At 43.0% G+C, this 20,474-nt stretch overlaps 1 protein-coding gene across 1 annotated transcript in view; it reads left to right on the forward strand.

Moving 5' to 3' along the window:
• The window catches only part of LOC103368648 (synaptotagmin-9-like), a 28,051-nt gene extending 11,903 nt beyond the window's left edge, over positions 1-16,148 (forward strand). The window contains exons 2-7 of the mRNA XM_008297072.1: positions 1,372-1,867; positions 2,466-3,021; positions 13,495-13,615; positions 13,704-13,875; positions 14,117-14,246; positions 16,080-16,148. Coding sequence (XP_008295294.1) covers positions 1,372-1,867; positions 2,466-3,021; positions 13,495-13,615; positions 13,704-13,875; positions 14,117-14,246; positions 16,080-16,148 — 1,544 coding nt within the window. The remainder of the gene's footprint in view (positions 1-1,371; positions 1,868-2,465; positions 3,022-13,494; positions 13,616-13,703; positions 13,876-14,116; positions 14,247-16,079) is intronic.
• Positions 16,149-20,474: the final 4,326 nt, after the last annotated feature.

Raw genomic sequence — 20,474 nt, forward strand, 5'->3', positions numbered from 1 at the left:
ACTGTTGGTCAGAGCTGACTCATAAATTGCTTCACGGCTTCACGCAGATGTGCAGAATTAATTTTTTTCACAGAATCAGGTTGGGCTTTTGATGAAATTTTTAACAAAACAGCATGTCATGCATAAGGACCTTTGAAAAGCTGAAAATCTGATCATTCTTTCTGCTTTTACAGTCTCTGGCTCTGATAAACGGTGTAATTTTGCCAATTTTGTGTTGAAAGAAAACATGGCTTCTAAACCTGCTGCTGGGTTTTGGGTGGTTCATGGGGCTACCGTTCCCTTTCTGCTCGACAAATAAAATAAGATGGTTTTCACTTTAATGGAAATTCTTGTTTGCGGGTTAAAGCAGGTGTTTGACTCGTGCCATGAATTCTCGAGAGACCCAAGGACTGTATAAACAACTACAAGTGTTTCCTCATTCACGGCCTGATCGAGGAGAATCAGACATGACATGATACAAATGAACACTTGCTATTCCAATTGTGAACCTCCTCCCGTCAGCAGGGTTGTATATTACTACGCAGAGAGCTCATCACAGGCCCAACCAAGGTTACTCTTTAGACATAAAACAAGAGACCAGAGGCGCCGCGTATTGCCACCGCCACTTGCCACGGATGAGGGACAATTGTTTACCTCTAATTGGCCTATGTGCTGCCTTTGGAAACACTGCTGTAACAACTTATCTTGTATAAGACTGTCGATGGAGTCAGAGTGACCCTTTGGCCCGCTGCCCAGAACGCTGGTAGCAGAAATTCCCCTTACATCTACCTATCAGTGTCTTTGCCACAAGCCGCTGTTTTCATCTATTTACACGACAATTTAGAGCTGCTGCAACAACATATATACATAAGCAATAGAAGCACATTATAGCCTGGGATACTTCACCGCCTTAGAAATAATAAATTACAGCTCAGCGCCTTGACAGTTGCGCTATTAAAAAGTGCGTATGGTAAAAGCAGTTACCGCTGCTTTTGTTTCAACACCGTCCCTCCTCCGTTATCAGTCCACAAATGAAAATTACAGCATGGGGGCAAACTCCACTTGGGGGACAGATATGAGGCTACAGTGGATAATTAAATGCAATTAATCTTAATTAATCTTGGGGAGGATTCTTTATAGAAAAAAATGTATAAGAAAAGAAAATGAGAAACTCCGACAGAACCTCCAGGTCAGCCCTCGAGTGAATAAAAAAACAATCGGCCGAACATGTCAGTCACTCGTTAATGTTATTGTAATGCCACATTTGCTTAAAAGGCTTTACTGACTATAGATAAGGTGCTCATTATGGTAAAGCAGCACAGGTGGAGTGTTACAACAAAGAAAACTATCACCAGATCCTGATTTTCCGTCTCTCTCTTGTCACCTTTCCAGACATATCGGTGAGTCTGCTGTCGCTCGTCGTGACCGCCTGCGGCTTGGCCCTGTTTGGAGTCTCCCTCTTTGTCTCTTGGAAGCTCTGCTGGATACCATGGAGGGAGCGCGGGCTCTCCCCCACCACCAAGGAGGCCCACGGGCACCTCAACCCCACCATGAGCCCTCTGCCCGCACAGCCTGCACCCAGACAGCCGGTGTACACGGCCGTGGACCCCCCGATGCACAACCGCCGTGAGTCGTCGCACTGCTCCATGGCCAGGGAGCCCACTCCCGTGGCGTCCGTGGTGTCGGTGGAGGCTCCTGTGACTCCTGTGTCCCCCCCACCCGTGGTCATGGCCACACCAGAGGCAGCTATGAAGATCAGCCACACATCTCCAGACATACCGCTGGACGCCCAGAGCAAAAGCCGGGAAAATGGGGTTCACACTAACCCCCGTATGCAGAGACAAACCACGGAACCGCCTCCCTCTGGTCGCTCCATGTCGGAAATTGGGTCAGTATAAGCTATTTGTTGATTTTTTTGCCTCTAACACGTCTTCTCTCTTATATGTTCATTGTTTATTCAAAGCTTATTGCTCTTCTACTTGTCTCTCAACACTAGTGTATGTGCCAGCATGAAGGAAATCAGTTCTATTTATGTGCATCGCCAACATGTTTGAGGTTGTTTCTTTCTATTATCAGCACATGATTAGGTTTGAGGGGGATTATGGCAATTAGATGATGGTTGATGTAGGGTTAAGTAGCTGAAAAGTTTGGGTAAATTTAGAAATTTGGTAAGCTTAGACGACTAAAACATTCAGGCAAAAATTAATATTAACTGCATATATGTCAGCTATGTGACAGACTGAAAACCCGACAGCTATACATTAATAACTCACCCCAAACTTCTCGCTCTATCTTTCTGCTTGGCTACTTAAAGGACGCACTGCTTTCTGCGATGGCAGGCAACACTGGCCCCAGATATAAATTATGTGCACACAATCGTCTATTATTGATGCGACGACTGAAATGCGGCGCTTGTGTTTCTGCGTGCCCTTTCTTCATTGCGTAAATGTTGTATGACTATCGTTGTTGATTTCCTCTGTTCACAGACAAGGGTCCATCCGCAGACACATGAACCTCTCTAACCCAGACTTCAACGTGGCCCAGTTCCAAAGGCAGGACTCCCTCACCGGAATGGGCCTGGGCCTGGGCCGCCTCAAACCGGAGCTCTACAAACAGCGCTCCCTCGAGGGCGACGAAGGCAGTCGGAGAGGCGGAGGCTGTGGGTGCCTCCACTTCATCCTCAAATTTGACTGCGACCTCGAACAGTTAATAGTTAAGATCCACAAAGCAGAGGACCTCCCAGCCAAGGACTTCTCCGGTACCTCTGACCCGTACGTTAAGATCTACCTGCTGCCCGACCGCAAGACCAAGCACCAGACCAAGGTGCACCGCAAGACGCTGAACCCTGTGTTCGACGAGGTCTTCCTGTTCCCCGTGGCGTACTCCGAGCTTCCCACGCGCAAGCTGCACTTCAGCGTCTACGACTTCGATCGCTTTTCGCGTCATGACATTATCGGTCAAGTGGTGGTGGACAACTTCCTGGATCTGGCTGATTTCCCCAGGGAGACCAAGCTCTGCCGGGACATTCAGTACGTCTCCTCGGTGAGTCAGTTCACAATTATGTCTTGTTCGCTTAGTTATTTATGAGTGGCATTTCAAGTGTGGCAGATTGGTTGCAACAGTACTCGGAGTTACGTATTTGTTCTTTCATTTCAGCACTAAGTGTCCCACATTGACAGTACAAAGCATAAAATAAAAATGACAGCTTTTTTTTAAACACACTGAGCTGTCAGCGCTGAACAAACGGGAGAAGGCATAGTTGGTAGGTAATGTAAAAAGGTCTCCGCTTTGAAAAAGACGATTTCTCTTGATGACTTCGCCGTGTCTCTCTCTGTATACCGGTGCGATGGAGAGTGTTGCAGCAATGAAGAAAGCTTTTGATCAGACATGGTTGTGCAGTATTTCACTGACTAGCTACCACACAATACATCTCAGACATTACATAAGAGCATTTACTGTCTTTTTTTTGTTGTTGTTGTTGAGCAGTTTACAATGTTGTTCTGCAGCTATGAAACATAGTGGGAGGTGTCGTAGATGAAGCTTTAAGATTGCTGTTCCTGAATCTTGCATACACTTTAAAGACAGACGACACAGTGAAGGACAAAGGCATGTTACCGGTAAACACATTTGCAGCATCGGCCACTACTTATCTAAACTCTGTTTGCTCTGCTGGAAGCGCCCTCTGAACACGAGTAAATTAAATCCTGCGAGAAGGTCAATAGAGTTAAAGGCCCCTCGCCATGCTACCTTACCGACTCTGTGTGTGTGTTTGCATGCCTGTTTTTGCGAGGACCACTTTGAGATCTGTGGAGAAAATATTGTAAAGTGGTGTAAAAGCTGACTTGAGCCGTACTGTGCTATGTGGTCACCTGTTGTTGTTGCTATTGCCTTCCTGCTCGTCCTGCTGTCACACAAGCCAGAGCTCTCAATCACGTTTTTTCTCGACTGCTCCCTGTAGATATCTGCAAACACGCTTTCTAATACACAGCATCCATAGATATTTATAGGTAAATGCTTCCAGTGATTGTTTTATTGATGGGCGTCTCAGCGTGCGAGCTTAACTACCTGTTACGTGCCATTGATTCCATTCTTCATGCATGCTTAAGTAGTATGAATAGGAGTCCCAGCCATTGATTGCCGCAAACAATTCATTTCATCCAAGGAAACTCAATAAGCCGAGATCGATGAGGCGCAGCTGGTTAAAGGAGAACTATGTTGGTAAACAACATGCCGGGTTACGTCGACGATAACGGCATGTTACTGGTTAAAATAATCGCTGAAATCTTGGTTGAAACTCGGCTAAAAAAAGGTCATAACAGCAGGTACAACAATCCAATAGGAACAACAACCACAGTCTATAAACTGTGATGCATGTCTACAATGCACAGTTTAGATTTTAATCCACCTTTACTTCTAAATTAGTTTAACCAATGTGATATGTTGTGTGTCCTTGTTCCCTCTTTATATTATTACAGTGTTATCCAGCATGTTCAAGCCGTAATATCCGGCATTTTTTCTTTCTTTTAAACCATCCTTTGCCACTGTGCAGTATCCAGAGCAGCATGGGAGTAATGACAAGAGTGTGTGTTGTGTGTGTGTGTGTCTCTTGTGCATCTAATAAGCAAAGCATCCTCTGCCTATGTCCAGGTTTGTCTCCTGCAGCTCTCCTCCTCACAGCATTTTCAAACGTCTACGCTGCAGCCAATTCAGTTTAGTGAGATTTGCAACCTTAGTTACCTGAATTTGTTTAATCCACCCGTCAGTCAGGGCTAAATATAGCCACAGTGGTGACAGGATGTAATTTAGCAAGAGAAAGAACAAGAACAACACAAACTTTTAGAACGCTTCTAAACACATTTTTCTCTGCAGTCATTCGTTCTTTCATTCAGAACGGTTGTGTGTCATTTTTATGTATGAATCTTGTTACGCTGGCCAGATGGTAGTCTGGTAGGAGAGCAGAAATACATTCGAAAGGCATCTGCTGAGCATGCTTTGGTCGTGGTACAAATGTGTACAAGCTCTAAAATAGGAAGAAAACAAACTTCAGCAAGGTATTTTTTTTTACCTACATGAGCATTCTTACGGTATATACATATTATTTATATATAAAGTCAGTGGCGCACAGAGAAAAGCAGCTTAGAGGGTTCTACACTACAGAACATCAGCCTCAATCAGAATGTGAGAGCTGCAATTAGTCATGCTGTGAAAACTGAATATTTTTACATGGGTAATCTGTTGCGTTGAGTTGTGTACTGCCTGACAATTTGAGTTGTGCCTTTGTGCTTTAATGTGGTCAAAGATTTTAAAACTGGAGTTTGGCTTGTGGAGTTACATGTGGGAAAATCTGAATACGACTGCTTAGCCCTGGAAGAATCCCAAATCAATTTTACCCCTTAAAAATCGAAATGGAGATAAGCAGCCTAGAAAACTCGGGAATTTTGTTCCCTTAATTCGTTCCGTCAGATTGCTGTCTCTCCCAAATCACTGGCTCGCAGTTTAAGAGCAGGCGATGTGGAAACTGCAGTGCACGGGTTAGTTGAGCTGGTTAGCAAGATAACCTTGTGTTTTTGCTTAATGACGAGCGGTACACCGGGGAACACTTCTACAATCATCAAAATTCATTCTTAACAGTTTGTGAACCTGCACCTTGAATTTTAAGAGACTTTCAGTAATCATGCAAATGTATTTCCACCACTGGGTTTCTCAGGCTGCAAAAGCAAATAATGATTGCAATGCTGTTGAGGTGACTCTTCCAGTACACACCCATGAGACTGTGAACGCTCCTGTTTACTGTTTCTTTGAGTCGACACTCAAAGGAAAGACACTGTAAGACTTTTGAAGGCGTGCCGTGGTAGGGCTGGGCCATATCATACCGTGCACAGTAATGTTAGGGGATGATATGAAATGTAAACATTGTGATAAAATTTGACGCACATGTGCAGTGCCGTTGTTTTCCTCCAGTCTAATGCACATGGACGAGAAGCATGGCGGCGACCGAGGAGGAGGGCGAATGCAGTCGACCGACACAGGAGGGCTGGACTCAAATATTGGGATATTCGGTCGTTGTGGTGGTGTCCTGCACTTTACTTTTGTGGATACTATGCATCGTTATGCTCAGGATTTGTCATAGACTGTATAAAAGATGGACGTAGCAACTGGCCCTGAAAAATGAAGCCAACCCGGAAGTGTCAAAAACCTGCAATATCACTACGTCCGCTAGCTGCTGGCTCCATAAAGCCCTGGCTCCCATAGACTTGAATTGGAAAAGAAGTGATCACAGATCACGAAATACCGCATTCCTACAGCTCAGGATTTTTTTCTTATTAGTTTTCATAGTCAAGTCCAGAGATCAGGTGGCCAATCTGAAAATAAATCAATACTGAATTTTTAAGAAATCGTCAACATTTTGCGGGGCAAGGGGCGTGGCTGGCTTGATCGACAGTCGGCAGCGACGATGCAGACGAAGCGAGCAGAAGGCGGTAAATATGGGCGGGCAGAGAGGGCCTGCCTCTCAATCCGTCTGACCAATCGCTGCTCCTATGGCTCCGCCCCCCTCCGACGATTTTTACGTCATTGGCTCCAAAAATCCAAGATGTCAACCAGGAAGTAGCAAAACCCTGGCTTCATTTTCTCAGTGCAGAAACCAACGGGTGACGTCACGGTAGTTACGTCCATCTTTTATACACTCTATGGGATTTGTCAGCCCATTTCCATTTGAAATGCCTTTGATTAAGCAATTTACAACTTATGCACCACTGATTTTGGTACAATATATAGCTTTAATGCACATCAAAAACAGCTACTTGCTAAATGGAAAAAGAAAAATGTTCTTTTTTTAAAATTTGCACCAATAAAGTTGTGCAGTTTTGAAGTATTTAGTCTAGCATCAATTATATCGTTATCGCAAATTTTCTCATTTATATCGTGATAAATATTTTTGGCCCTGTGCTGTGGTATCTTGCACCAATATATTACAGCAGCTGATTCTTTAACCCCTTCCACCCTGAATGTCCCTGCACTGGGACCAGGCCATATAAAAGTGCAACTGGTGCCATTTGTCAAACATTGCCAAGCGTGGCACATTCACTGGCACGCTGAGGAGGCCGCCTGAGTTCTGCTGTCACTGAAATGGACGTAGCATTCGTTGCGCTTCACTTCTGCTGCATAAAATTTGGTGAAGTTGCAGCTGAGAATTTTTAGAACGCGCTCAGTAACATCAGTCTCCAGTGACTCATTGCCATAAGGCTGTTAATTACTCTCCACAGTTTTGACTAAGCGGAAGTAAAAAAGGTCAAATTTTGCTGGAGTTTTTCCAATCTCCCTCTGCCCTGGTGGTAAGATAAGGAGACTTATTATATTTTAAAATTCTCCCAAGCGTGTCTTATTCAGAGAGCCCAACACTGTTCATATAGGCCTCTCAGTTTTTGCAGCTGTTACTGACTCAATTTGACAAGGAGGTGGTGCTGCAAATTAGACAATTCCAGCTCACATTCACACACATGTTGGTGCTGCTCTGACCCATTGTGTGCCCACAATGATCTGGGTTTTGTCAAAGTTGCTCAGGTCTTTACATCTCTTTAACGTATTGACTACAAGGTCTGACTGTTCACTTAAGGCGCCTGTGAATAGTATGAATGGATGCGTCTCATTTGATTGTAGTACAAAGAAACTCGTATCTAAAAGATCCAGCGACTTGTTAGAGAGTACAGCTGAATGAAAACAAAAGAACATTTTAAGCAACTCTGTGTAAAGGTAATTAAAAAGCATTAATCAGGGGATGGATAAAGGAAAATTGGCAAGTTACTGAATATTCTTTGGAGTAAAGTTATGATAAAGAAATGGAAGGAACACGGCACATGCGTGAACGTGACTGACTGACCGAGCAAGAAAGACAATCATGAGGTAGGTCATGAAGTCACCTGAGACTCCTATAATGTAATTATGAGCTTCAGTGGCAGAGATGTGAGTGACAACTGTTGTTCTTCATGGGAGACTGGCAAGGAAGAAGCCACTTTTGACAAAAGGTCATATTAAATTTCAGCCACCAGAATGTATGTTGGAAATTCTGGAGGAAGGTTCTTTGATCTGATGCGGCCAAAATTGAGCTTTCTGGCAACCAGACTAGACTAGACACAAAATGCTTAATCCCCACCGTGAAGCATGGCGGTGGCACCATCATTATGTGGGATTGCTTTTCTGCAGCTGGTCGTGGAAGACTTGTAAAGGTATGGGGTAAAATGAAGGCAGCAAAATATAGGAGAATCCCAGAGGACAACCTGATGCAGTCAGCAAAGGAAGAGTGACTTGGGGGAAGATTTGTTTTTTCACCACAGTGACCTTAAGAATAGAGCCACAGCTGCACAGAAATGGTTTAAAGGCGACAAGGTGAATGTTGTGGAGTGGCTGAGTCAGAGTCCACACCTCAGTCCAGCTGAACACATGTAGCTGGAACTGAAAAGGGCTGTTCACCTATTATCCCTATGCAACCTGACAGACTTGAGCAGCTCTGCAAAGAAGAATGAGGTAAAAATTGCAGAGTCCAGAAGCGGCTGATTAGGACTCATGTCACCCAGGCTCAGTACTGTAATTGCATCCAAAGTTGCATCCACGAAATTTAAATTGATTTAAAGTTGGTGAATACTTAAGCAATCACTTATTATATATTTGTGTCATGCGACGTTACTTTGTAGAAATCTATTTTCAGTTTGACATGAAACTGTCTTTACTTTGAACTCTTGTCGAAAAACCAAATTGAATTGACCATGACTCAATGTTTAAAAGCAACAAGAGGGGAATTTATTTATTTTTTGGTACTGTACCATCTCAATAGCCTCGACCTTCACATATCCACTATTGTGACAAAGTCAGCCTTATTCACTGGATCTGTGAGTGGCTGTAATATCTGGTTCATTGACATAAAAGCTGAGGCACCGTGGAATCCAGCACTTCATTAAAATAACGCGATGAATGGTGCTTTATTCTGCTGAGTGTGCTTTACAGCTGGCATGCAGTTGAATTTTTCTGTATTTCAACTGTGATATTTGTCCATAGCATCTGTTTACAGTAATCAGTTTGTTCTTCTTTACTGATCTTTATAAATTTGGACTTTGGATCGAATGTTTTAATGTGACTTCTGCACTGAATTCAAATTTGTGGCATGTCGGCTGAATTTGTAGGCTGCTGACACCAGCTGACGGATTCATGCGCAAAGTCTCACATACAGTGTGTTGAAGACCATTAACAGCTGCCTACTCATGGCCACTGAAAATACCGACAGCGAGAATCTGTTGCTTTCCTCGCTGTCTGTCTTTTGCTCTATCCACCTCTTTCTTTCTTTCTCCAACACACACCTGCTTTAACCTAAGCTGCTATATTTGAGCAACCCGTGAATGCTGGAGGTTGCACGGGTCCCCGCAGAAGTCTTTATCGGATTAACGACATTAAACGAGTTGCTGCTTGGCCGACCGGTTCACGTGATACAAGCCATGCGACAGAGCCGTCCTAACCCTGGCTGGCGTCCACCGAGTCAGCAGCTGCGTCCCACTTTCAAGACATATATTTAAATTCAAACTGGGTTTTGAGTCAAAAGTGACAAAAATAACTAGCATACTTAAAAATGGTAATGTGTAAAGTAGAATCGCTTGAAATATGAGGAAATTATTGTGTTATAAAACAGAGCACAAAATGGCAGAGGGACTCCCAGCCAGGAAAAGAAAGACTTTTGACTCCGCTTGTGAAGCTCCTGAAGAACAAAAGTGTTAAATCTTTTTTTGTTCTTTATTTTTTTTAGAAAGAAAAGCTTTCACGCCTTACTTTTAGTTGGATTTAATTTGTCGCAGCTTTTGCCGTTTTATTGATGTTTGCTGATGTCCAGCTTGTAAATCCGTAAACCCTACTTCCACAGATTGACTGAAAACGTACCTACATGTTCTTTGCAGAGAGAGTGGGAACATCTGTAGAATTCACAAGCAAGCAAAGACAGTGTGAAATAGATGTACCCTGACATTTGCACCTATATTGACGGTTTAAGCAATACAGCTGCAAGGTGGAGCAGTGGTTAGCACTTGTGCCTCGCAGCAAGAAGGTCGCCGGTTCGCGTCTTGGTGAGGACACCTGGGATCTTTCTGCGTGGAGTTTGCATGTTCTCCCCGTGCAGCGTGGGTTCTCTCCGGGTTCTCCGGCTTCCTCCCACAGTCCAAAAACATGTTGAGTTTAATTAGTGATTCTAAATTGTCCGTAGGTGTGAATGTGAGTGTGCTTGGTTGTCTGTCTCTAAGTGTAGCCCTGTGATAGACTGGTTACCTGTCCAGGTGAACCTGCCTTCACCCTGAGTCAGCTGGGATAGACTCCAGCCCCCCATAGTGAGGATTAAGCGATGTACAGATAATGGATGGATGCAATACAGACAATTGATGACTGACTCGGTGTAAAGAATGCAAATAATTTATCCAGAAGTAGTCGCTCTTTTTTTTTTTTTCTTAAACCAAAACTTAGCTGATTTGGGTCTAAATAAAGATAAAGGAGCTGGTATTGAGCAAGAACGACATGCTGGGGGAAAAAAAAAAATGGCCATGAAGATATTTGTTCTGCCTGCATGCCAGATAGACGCTTCAAAGCAATATTGACCACAGTATTGATATTTTCGTGTAAACCCTCAACTTATGGCAGCTGTGTGCATCACCGCTGACACGTGTGCCCTTTATTATCGATTGTTGATCACTGTTTCCCAGTTAGAACAAAATGGGATGTGACAGGTGGTTGATGGGAACCAGTGATTCACAGAATCTGGGATGCTCTATTCTCACACTGCTCAGTTTTCTTTCTTTTTCACACTGCTTAGCTCACACACACACACACACTCTTCTTGTTCTCAGACATTTGCACACATGCATCCTCATAAACGAGCTAATCATCTTTGGCCACCGGTCCAGAGGTAGGACATTTTGTAACCAATGCAAGCAGAGCCCATTTGTCATAATCATTACACAGAGTCACCCATTTAATTTGCTGCTAATGACAGGATTACCATTGAGTCGTGATTGCCAGTGGGACTCACAGTGTTGTCGGTTTCGTTGCCAGATTTTTTTCTTCTTCTTTTTGAGCTCCACAATCGAAGCAGATTGTAGATTATTGGAAGGACGCGTGTTGTTTTTCTGTTTCTGGGGACGACACTGGCAATCCAGACAAATGCCACATAATATATTTACTGCTAAATGATGCCTATTCTTGGTTTCTTTGGTCTTATGTTCCCTTTTCATGGTTTTGACTTTTAGACACACATGAGCACAATATGTCTCAATTGAGGAAAGTGGGATACGGCGTGATTATCAGAAACATTCAGTGTGATATTCAAGCAGCAGGTATCAAATGAGGTTTTTTTTCGCAGCCTAAAAAGGGATTCTGGAGCACATGAAACACGGCGCTAATCTCTCTCTTCCCACCTGCATCCTGAGCGTGCATAAAGAGCACGGAGCATGAAGCATGTAAAGCCCACAGGATCCTTCTTGGATGGGGGAATGCGGTTTCCGGAGGGGTTGTCAGATAATCCATCATGCAAATTTAAAAAGGAAAAAAAAAAAAAAAAGAGCCTCACAATATCGCCTTGCTGAATATTTGTTCTGGATTGTTACAGAAGACTCTTGTAAAGAAACAAGGCAATCTGGGTCTCAGGAGGAAAACTTTTTTTCAAATTCTCTCTGGCTGTGGCTCAGGTGGTAGAGCGAGTCGGTCAATGATCGGAAGGTCAGCGGTTCGATTGTAGCCATAGACTGTATAAAAGATGAACGTAGCTACCGTGACGTTGGTTTCTGCACTGAGAAAATGAAGCCAGGGTTTTGCTACTTCCTGGTTGACATCTTGGATTTTTGGAGCCAGTGACGCAAAAATCGTCGGAGGGGGGCGGAGCCATAGGAGCAGCGATTGGTCAGATGGATTGAGAGGCGGGCCCTCTCTGCCCCGCCCACATTTACCGCCTTCTGCTCGCTTCGTCTGCATCGTCGCTGCCGACTGTCAATCAAGCCAGCCACGCCCCTTGCCCCGCAAAATGTTGATGATTTTTTTAAAATTCAGTATTGGGATTGGCCACCTGATCTCTGGATTTGACCATGAAAACTAATAAGAAAAAGTCCTGAGCTGTAGGAAAGCGGTATTTTGTGATCTGTGATCACTTCTTTTCCAATTCAAGTCTATGGGAGCCAGGGCTTTTTGGAGCCAGCAGCTAGCCGACGTAGTGATATTGCAGGTTTTTGACACTTCCGGGTTGGCTTCATTTTTCAGGGCCGGTTGCTACGTCCATCTTTTATACAGTCTATGCTTGTAACCTGTGTCATGGTCGTTGTATCCTTGGGCAAGACACTTTCCTGGTGTGAATGGATTGTTTGAGGTGGTGGTCGGAGGCGCAGAATGGCAGCCACGCCTCTGTCAGTCCGCCAATCGTAGCTACCACCACCGGAATGAATAAGTGACTGTGTAAAGCGTCTTTGAGTGTCTAGAAAAGCATTACATAAATCTGATCAATTATTATTATTATTCACACTCACTTACTGATAAATCACAAGTATGAACATTTTCTATACCACAGAATATGTGCTTCATAACCAAGATAAATAACCAAACAGTGTCTGGGAGTGTGAGAAACTTATGTAAGATGTTTTGTAAAAAAACAAAATGCCATCACATATTTATCTCTGATAGTCTATAACTCTGTCTCGCTTCTTAAGAGGAAGGAAATTATAATTCTGCCGCTGTCCCTCTTTCCACAGATGTACCAGCTAAGCAATCAGCCATACTTTATCATACACTGCATGCAACTCAAGCAGACTAATTGCTAAGCGTGTGTTCGAAAGGTACCAGAGCATACAAGAGGGATGAGTAAATGCTCGGGTGATATTAGCTGCAATTACGTGCCTGTTTGTCCGTTATAGTTTGGGATTTTCACAACAATATGAGGCTCATTTCGGTTCCTAAACTACCAACGCAGCTGATAAATCTGATATCATTATCTCGGTTAATGGAGCAGCTCGGTTGAAATCGGTGCGGCGCCGTAGATCCTCTCAGGTTTTTACGGTGTGTTTACACACCGACTGAGCTTCGCTTTACAAATGATTACACTGACAGTTAGTAGCAGATGGCGCCCGATTCGAAATGCCAGCGCAAGCTCCCCGACATAGCAGTAGATCGGCTGGAGATCCTAACCGCAGGAGGTCTCGTCTTCATCGCCGCACACAATTCTGTGCTTTCCTGGTTCTCACTTCTTTGGCGGAGTTATTTTAAGCGCGAGCGATAAGTGAGCTGCTGAACAGAAGTCTCGGTGTTGGGTGAAATATGGGAGGCTTTAATTAGAGTCATGTGAAAGAAGAGAGTATTCCTTGATTAAGAAAGAGAAAGGAACATATCCACGCTGTAAATAAACGTCGTACGCTGTTCTGTTCAACATGTCTGACGAGTGTGCAGTAATGAAAAGCAAGAAATAAGTCAAGCCTAAGCTAGAGTAAATGTGTTTGTGTTGTCTTCCAGGATAACGTGGACCTCGGGGATCTGATGTTTTCACTCTGCTACTTGCCTACTGCGGGCAGATTGACCATTACCATGATAAAGGCTCGCAATCTTAAGGCCATGGATATCACCGGGGCATCCGGTAATTAAAATCTGATACCGTCTACAGCTGCACATCTCCGGAACGAAAAACGCACTCTTACCACTCTCATTTCTCCGATTCTTCACAGATCCATATGTGAAGGTTTCGTTAATGTGCGACGGCCGCAGGCTGAAGAAGAGGAAGACGTCGACGAAGAGGAACACTCTGAATCCGGTGTATAATGAAGCCATTGTCTTTGATGTCCCTCCAGAAAACATAGAACAGATCAGCCTTTTGATTGCAGTGATGGATTATGACCGGTAAGAGACTTTATAAAAGTAATTCAATACTTTGTACTTTTGGCTAAAGGATGAAATATATTCAAAGCACATTGAAATGATTGTAGTCTGTTTCTGTGGCACATATGGACAGTTTCAGTAGTTTTTTTTTTCTTTTCTTTTTCTGTCCACACTCAATATGTAATGCATCATTATTTTTGGAATGGAGGACAGGCTGTGATCACATTCTCTCTCTCTCTCTCTCCCCCTCCTGCGCCTATAGTGTAGGCCATAATGAGGTCATTGGTGTGTGTCGAGTTGGCAATGATGCAGACAACCTCGGTCGAGACCACTGGAGTGAAATGCTCACATATCCTCGAAAACCTGTCGCCCACTGGCATCCTCTGGTTGAGGTGAGGGGACTTCAGCGTGATGGCTGTGACGTGTGTTTCCATGCATGGTGGACTGACCAGGTTTCCAATGTGAACGGGTGTTTTTTTTTTTTTTTATGTCGGCTATCTTGAATTTGCAACTAACGCTGTCAAAACAGCAAAGTCTGGTCGTCAGGGGAGAGCCGGGTTAGATCCAGCTGGGGAGGAGGCAGCTGCTGTACAATTCTTATTCTATTTTATTGCCCTTTTTTAAAATATAGGATTTGTTCACAGGGTTAGTTGGAAATAGCCTTTGCATTAAACATGCGCTGTTCATTTTACAGTGTCTCGTAACATATTAGAAGATGTGGAGTTTTAGCACGCCACTCTATAAGATCTGACAGTAAAGGAAAAAGAAAAATAAGCAACATAAAAGATCTGTGGCAGTATTTTGTTGTGTAAGTGATTAAGCTCGTCCACTTATTAAGGCACAGTGAGCTCATTAGTATGCACTGATAGAGCAGCGTGTTGTTACAATGAGGCTGTGAAAGGATTTTTTTGGTCAGCCGCGTTGGATATATGACTGTAAAAGTAAAAAAAGAAAAGAAATAATAATCGGCCATTTGATAGAAGCAATTTTTTTTTTTATTGCCAGACCTGACACGAAGCCTGAAAAGCTCAGAAAAGATTGTATATCTGATTTAATCATCTTCAGTGAAAAGAAAGTGGCTCTCTCCAAAAAAAAAGTCCAGAGGGTGATAGTATTTTATCTAAAAGTGCATATCTGGATCTGATGGCTGAAACTGGACCACATCAAACCTTCTGCCAAAGTTACCATGGCGATGCACATTTATTTGAGATAAAGAAGACAGTTTTGAGCCTGCAGTTATCTCGGTAATTTACTCGTATGACCGGTCTCTGTACAGAGCAGAGCCCTGGTCTTTTAGAGAGTTCACTTATGCTTCGTCTTTTATCTTCTTTCTTTACGACGGCAAACCAGCAAGGGTGAAAAACGTAGAAGCAGTGATAAAATAAGAGTATTGGTTGCAGAGGAAAACTACTCTGTGGTCACATTGTCATATACCCAAATATGTAGATTTATTGGGAATTGCAGAGTGAACGAGGCATCGAGTTTTACGATCTATAGGGCCGATGCTCTTCTAGCGGGAGAGGAGGAGTCACACTGAGAAGCTGAAGGATGTCTGACCTGTGCACTCAGCCCAGAAGCTCCGTGGTGCGTATTGGTGTGCTCATCAAAAGTAAAACACAAAGAGACAGCGAACGTCAGAGAAAACTGTCAATTGAGCTCGCTGTGTTTCTTTCCAGTTCTAACGGCAGCACTTTGAAATCTTCACTGGAGCCTCAAGAAACCACCTCCCTAGTCATTTCAAGTTTTTCTATCCTCACAGGCCCTTCATCCTCATGCTTCTCACAAAACAGGAAAATAAAATACTGTAGTCCTAATATGTTGCTAGTTTCAAATGCAGGTCTATTTATGTGTTTGCATGCCAAGTAAGCCACTTTGTCTGTACAAGCTTTCATCCCTTTGTTTGCAGTTGGCAAATTCAGCAGCGGCAGCACTGCAGTCTATTCCAATAAAACCGAGTGAATACATAAATAAACGAACCTACCAGAAATAAAAAAAAATAAATGAAATGGCAGACATTCATTGTTTGTTTTATTGCCCAAATTATCTTCATCTCAACTCTGTAGGTGGTGAGTGCATTTGTTTGGAGAGTCTGAGCTGAGAAAATAAAGAAGTGACGGCTCTGGTTTTATTTGATGTAATTGTACGTCTTGTTTGTAAAAAGATTGTTTGCAAATCCAATGTGTAGCTGATGATTGTTCCACTCTTTCTGCTTTTTCCTTTTACAGTACCAGGGGACCACAGGTAGTAGCCAGGGTGGATCCTGTAATTCTCTGAAGACGCCTCCCTCTCCGTAGCCTTGAGCAAGAATTCACATTAAAGAGCATCGATCAACCCGAAGCCGCCACTGAACGTTCGGACGGCGGCGCTCTCACACGGTCCTAACAGAAAAAAAACGCAGACATCCACGAACAACGATGGAGAAAGAGAGACAAAAACTGTCTTGAGCTCTGCTCAGTCGGATCAGTTGCATGTTGAATGACCGCAAATGGATGTTTTCTTTTTCTATAATGTCCCGTTAAGAAAAGCAACAGGCACATGCAGACATTTTAGGTCTGTGCTACTCCTGGGTTTCTAAAGTCATTACTGTTTTTTACATAGTCTTGTTACTTGTTTCAATGAGGTGAGTCTGTATTTGCACAACGTACTTACAACCAGTTGAACTGCCATACCCTTCGTTTCATTTGGTGGTGAATCGGTGCATGAGGTCATGGTTCGGTGGGATATCTCCTCCTCGTTCGTTTGTTTCTATTTTTCGAAAGACCACGTGTTGTTCTGTCAGATGATGTGCAGTGACAGTTAATTTCTAGGCAAAGTATCTGTAAGTAAAGTATGTTCAATGTTATAAATAAATATTATTCCGTAAAAAACAACGACCCAGCTCAGTTTTTGTGACCGTTTTTCTTCATGATCTAGCATTTGATTTGTTTATTTGGTTGGTTTTTAACAAATAAAAACAGAAGTAAGAAGTAATTTTGGTGCAACTGGGCAAAAGTTTTGTCATATCCGTTTATCAAACTGTAATTCATTTGGTGTGAGTGGAAACTTCAGCTCGTCCTCCTGTTGGCTTTGGCCAGTTGCAGATGCACATACATCCCTCTGTAAATGGTGGAAAATCTTGACTCACTTATTGAAAATTTAGAAAAGCTGCTATTCCAGCAAATGGCACGAACTGCTCCGACTGCAAAGTCCCACCAAAAAGAAGAAAAACAGAACTGTCAAAAAGTCTAAAGGGGCTTTAACAGAGTGTCTGACAATAACTGCAGTTTATTATATTATTACAGTTGTGATTTTTTTTGAAGTGGGGCAGTATGAGGTACTTATCCGCAGCCGGTGTTTTATCTCCAGTAGACAGCGGTCAGCACGCCCCAGTTTGTAGCAGCAGACAGAAGGAGCCTGCTGGCACAGAATGAACTGCTCCTAATGGGGGAACTGAATTCATTCATTATATCGCTCGCTTCAAAGCCACCAGACTCCTCCGACAAGAGCAGTAATTTTTACCTCACATACTAAACGCGTATAGCCTTTTCTAGATTTCTGCCAACCACAGCTTTAAAGTCAGGAAATGAAAGAGGAAACTGTCTCCGACCAGCCCGGCTCCACATGACGAACCAAAACCGAGTAGCTTATTGCAACAAACATTTTTTCTTTTTTTTGCTCATAATATGTCGATTTTATTACCGTTTAAGATCGGCGCAGTCTATAAAAGGCCTGAAAAATGGATTTGTGAAACAGGCAAGAAAGACGGCTTGTGTAAACAGATTAGGAACGCCTGTAGGCGCCGCTCGGAAATGAACCTTTGCCAAATTTGCAACTACTATAACGCAGTTTAGGGGGGGAAAAAAAAAAGTAAATATATTATCACAAAACATATTTGTTGTGGTTTCCCTTGAAGTGATCAGTCAGTTTCATTTTAGAACAAGCGCTGGACTGGAAGCGCTCGAATGTGTCGCTGGCGACTGGTAAACTGTGGTGAGCTGCATCCAGGAAGTTGTCTGACTCACTGGGTGAGGAGGAACTTGGAACTCGCATGGAACTTAATTACCAGTTTCCAGTCAGTTCGCCTCATGCTCCTTTCTCATTTCATTTGCTTAAATGGCTTAGAGCCAGCGCTTCCCTCTCCTGTGCCTATAGTGATGTTCCATTTAGGCCTCTGCTGTTCTCTTTGCTCTGCGTGTCGGGGAGCGGCTGGAACCTCGCAGTGTGGAAGTTGCAATAAATTTTTCTAACTGCGAAAAAAAATGTCTTTCATTTATTACTACATGCACAGACCATATCCTTCAGGCTACATACAGTAGAGTGAGTGTAGTTTTTAATGGAGAAGCCAAAGCTGTGGTGGGCATAATCCTCAAAGCAATTCTATTTTCAAAACAGCCAGAAGGAAGGGACATGGAAATACTGTAAGCCACTTACCATTTTTATTGCCTTTTCATCAAAATATTACAGCCCTATAAACAAATAACTTTTTTTTTTCTTCTTTTTGCTTTTACATTGTGATAGACATTTGGGTGTAATAGGTTAACCCCTTCTACACCGGACTGGAAGCAGGTTTTTATCTGTTATAAAAACTCAACCAGAGACGTCTTTTAAGATCCTGAAGTGCTGCACTTTGACTGTCGAGACCGCCAAGTATTGCAATGGCTAAAATCCATATAGCATTAGTCATTTATGGATTGATGCAGGGCTGTTATTTACAAGTGTTGATTAAAGTAATGTCAGTTTTCTTTACATTTCACTCTGGCCTCGGGATAAGGACACTATATTTCTAAAACCTAAAACTATGAGTGTACAGTTGAATTTCTGGAAGACACAGAATAAATCTTTCTTATCATCTACACATATTCAATTCCTTTAAACTTATGTGAAAAGTCATTTTTAGCTTTTTACTCGATGGGAACTTCCAAAAAAAGTGCAGCAAGTATTCATAAAATCTCACTCTTCCAATGATATAAAACCTGCCAACACAACTGGCAACACAAAGACATGTTTCCCTGCTGAGACCCACTCAGACGCCTCAGTGCAGCGCTGCCCGTTTGTTATCACACATTCAATCCAGGATGGAATTATGACTATATCTGGGGTATTCCAATCAGCAGCTTTGTGTGTGAAAACTAGCCTATGCACTGGACCAGCACGACCTACGTGGCCTATATGGGACGCATTTAGCATGTATTTGGGAAATAAAGTATTTAAGGAAAGAAGACTTGTTTTAAACTTTTATGAAATATTAAACTAGAAAAAAAGTTTATGAAAATTAAAAAAGGTCAAACATTCAAACTGCCATCTTTCTACTTGCGATCAATAAACATATTTACAAGGACGTAAAGGCGTCTGTCCTCTAACGATGGGTCTCTCATGGAATATTTATATCACACCTCAAGCCACCCCATCAATAAAAGTTATCGAGGATGAACTTATCATGATTAACCAGCTGAGCAGCTCAGGTATGAGTGATGACATGCTCCGCAACAATGAGATCTCTTTGATGTGATTAACGTCAGACAGTGTGTGAAGCAGATCTCAGGTGAGCAGGTAACTGACAAACAAACACACATGTTGCCTTTTTACGGCTAACCGGTGTTATAATCTGCCACGCATGACCAACGATCGGCCATAACGATTGGCCAACCGTGACTTTAAACAGGCAAAAGTTATCCCTGGAATCAATTTTGGGGAATTTCGTGATGACAAAAACCAGGATTATGACATTACTCTATGACGAAACAGGCTGTTTTACTTATATAGGAAATGATTAGATATTTCATGATTATAAACGGGATATCCTATAAAGCAGTACGACATTAAGTGGGCAGCACTGTACCATAATCACTGACCAACCATGTATGTCACATGACAGACGCTAATGAATTTAAATGTCTAACTCAACGCTGGGCTACTCCATCAGTCTTCCTCACAGGTACACTATCTGAAGCGCCGTCCCATAAAGGCTGCTCGTGATGGCTGCACCGATGCTGCGGAGCTCCGGATGAATAACTCAGGTCTCCTTAACGTACGGGTCAAGGGTCTCCTAGTGCCTCCATGACAGCTAGCCTTCAGCTGCTGCCATCTGGTTAATAGCTGTGACCCCGTCCACTCACTCTGCTCCTGATTATAACTCACTCACTCGCTGTGTGTATCATGATGGAGTATCATTTAAAGGAGAGGAAGAAGAGACGGTGGGTGTGGGTTGTCATTGCACAGACAAGAGGTGTGTGTGGGTTGCTTGTTAAGGTCTCGTTAGTGGGCGCTATGTATGACACATTTTCTGGTAGGCTGTCTTCCTGTGATCCAGCCAGGTTGATGGTAATAAGGGAGAGATGCGATTTACACCAAGCGTTTTACCTGCTGAAATAATCATCTGACATCTTGTTTGCATAGCCAACGAGTCTTAAAGCTAAGAATCCTGCATGGCCTCTGTTAGTGATGGAACATTTCTGAATTGGGTCTGTGCGGTTCTCAGATTTTAAAATCCACTTTCCACAGGATCCACAGGAGCTTCTTGTGCTTCACTGCAGTGACATTGACTCAACTTCAGTGAAGCATCGAGCATAAACTTTGCACATGTGAAGCACTGGATTGACTGAACATGTTTTGCAGTCATATTACGATCAAACTAAGATTCT

This window comes from Stegastes partitus, unplaced genomic scaffold (assembly GCF_000690725.1).
Source record: "Stegastes partitus isolate 25-593 unplaced genomic scaffold, Stegastes_partitus-1.0.2 Scaffold1183, whole genome shotgun sequence".
Taxonomy (NCBI): Eukaryota; Metazoa; Chordata; class Actinopteri; family Pomacentridae; genus Stegastes; species Stegastes partitus.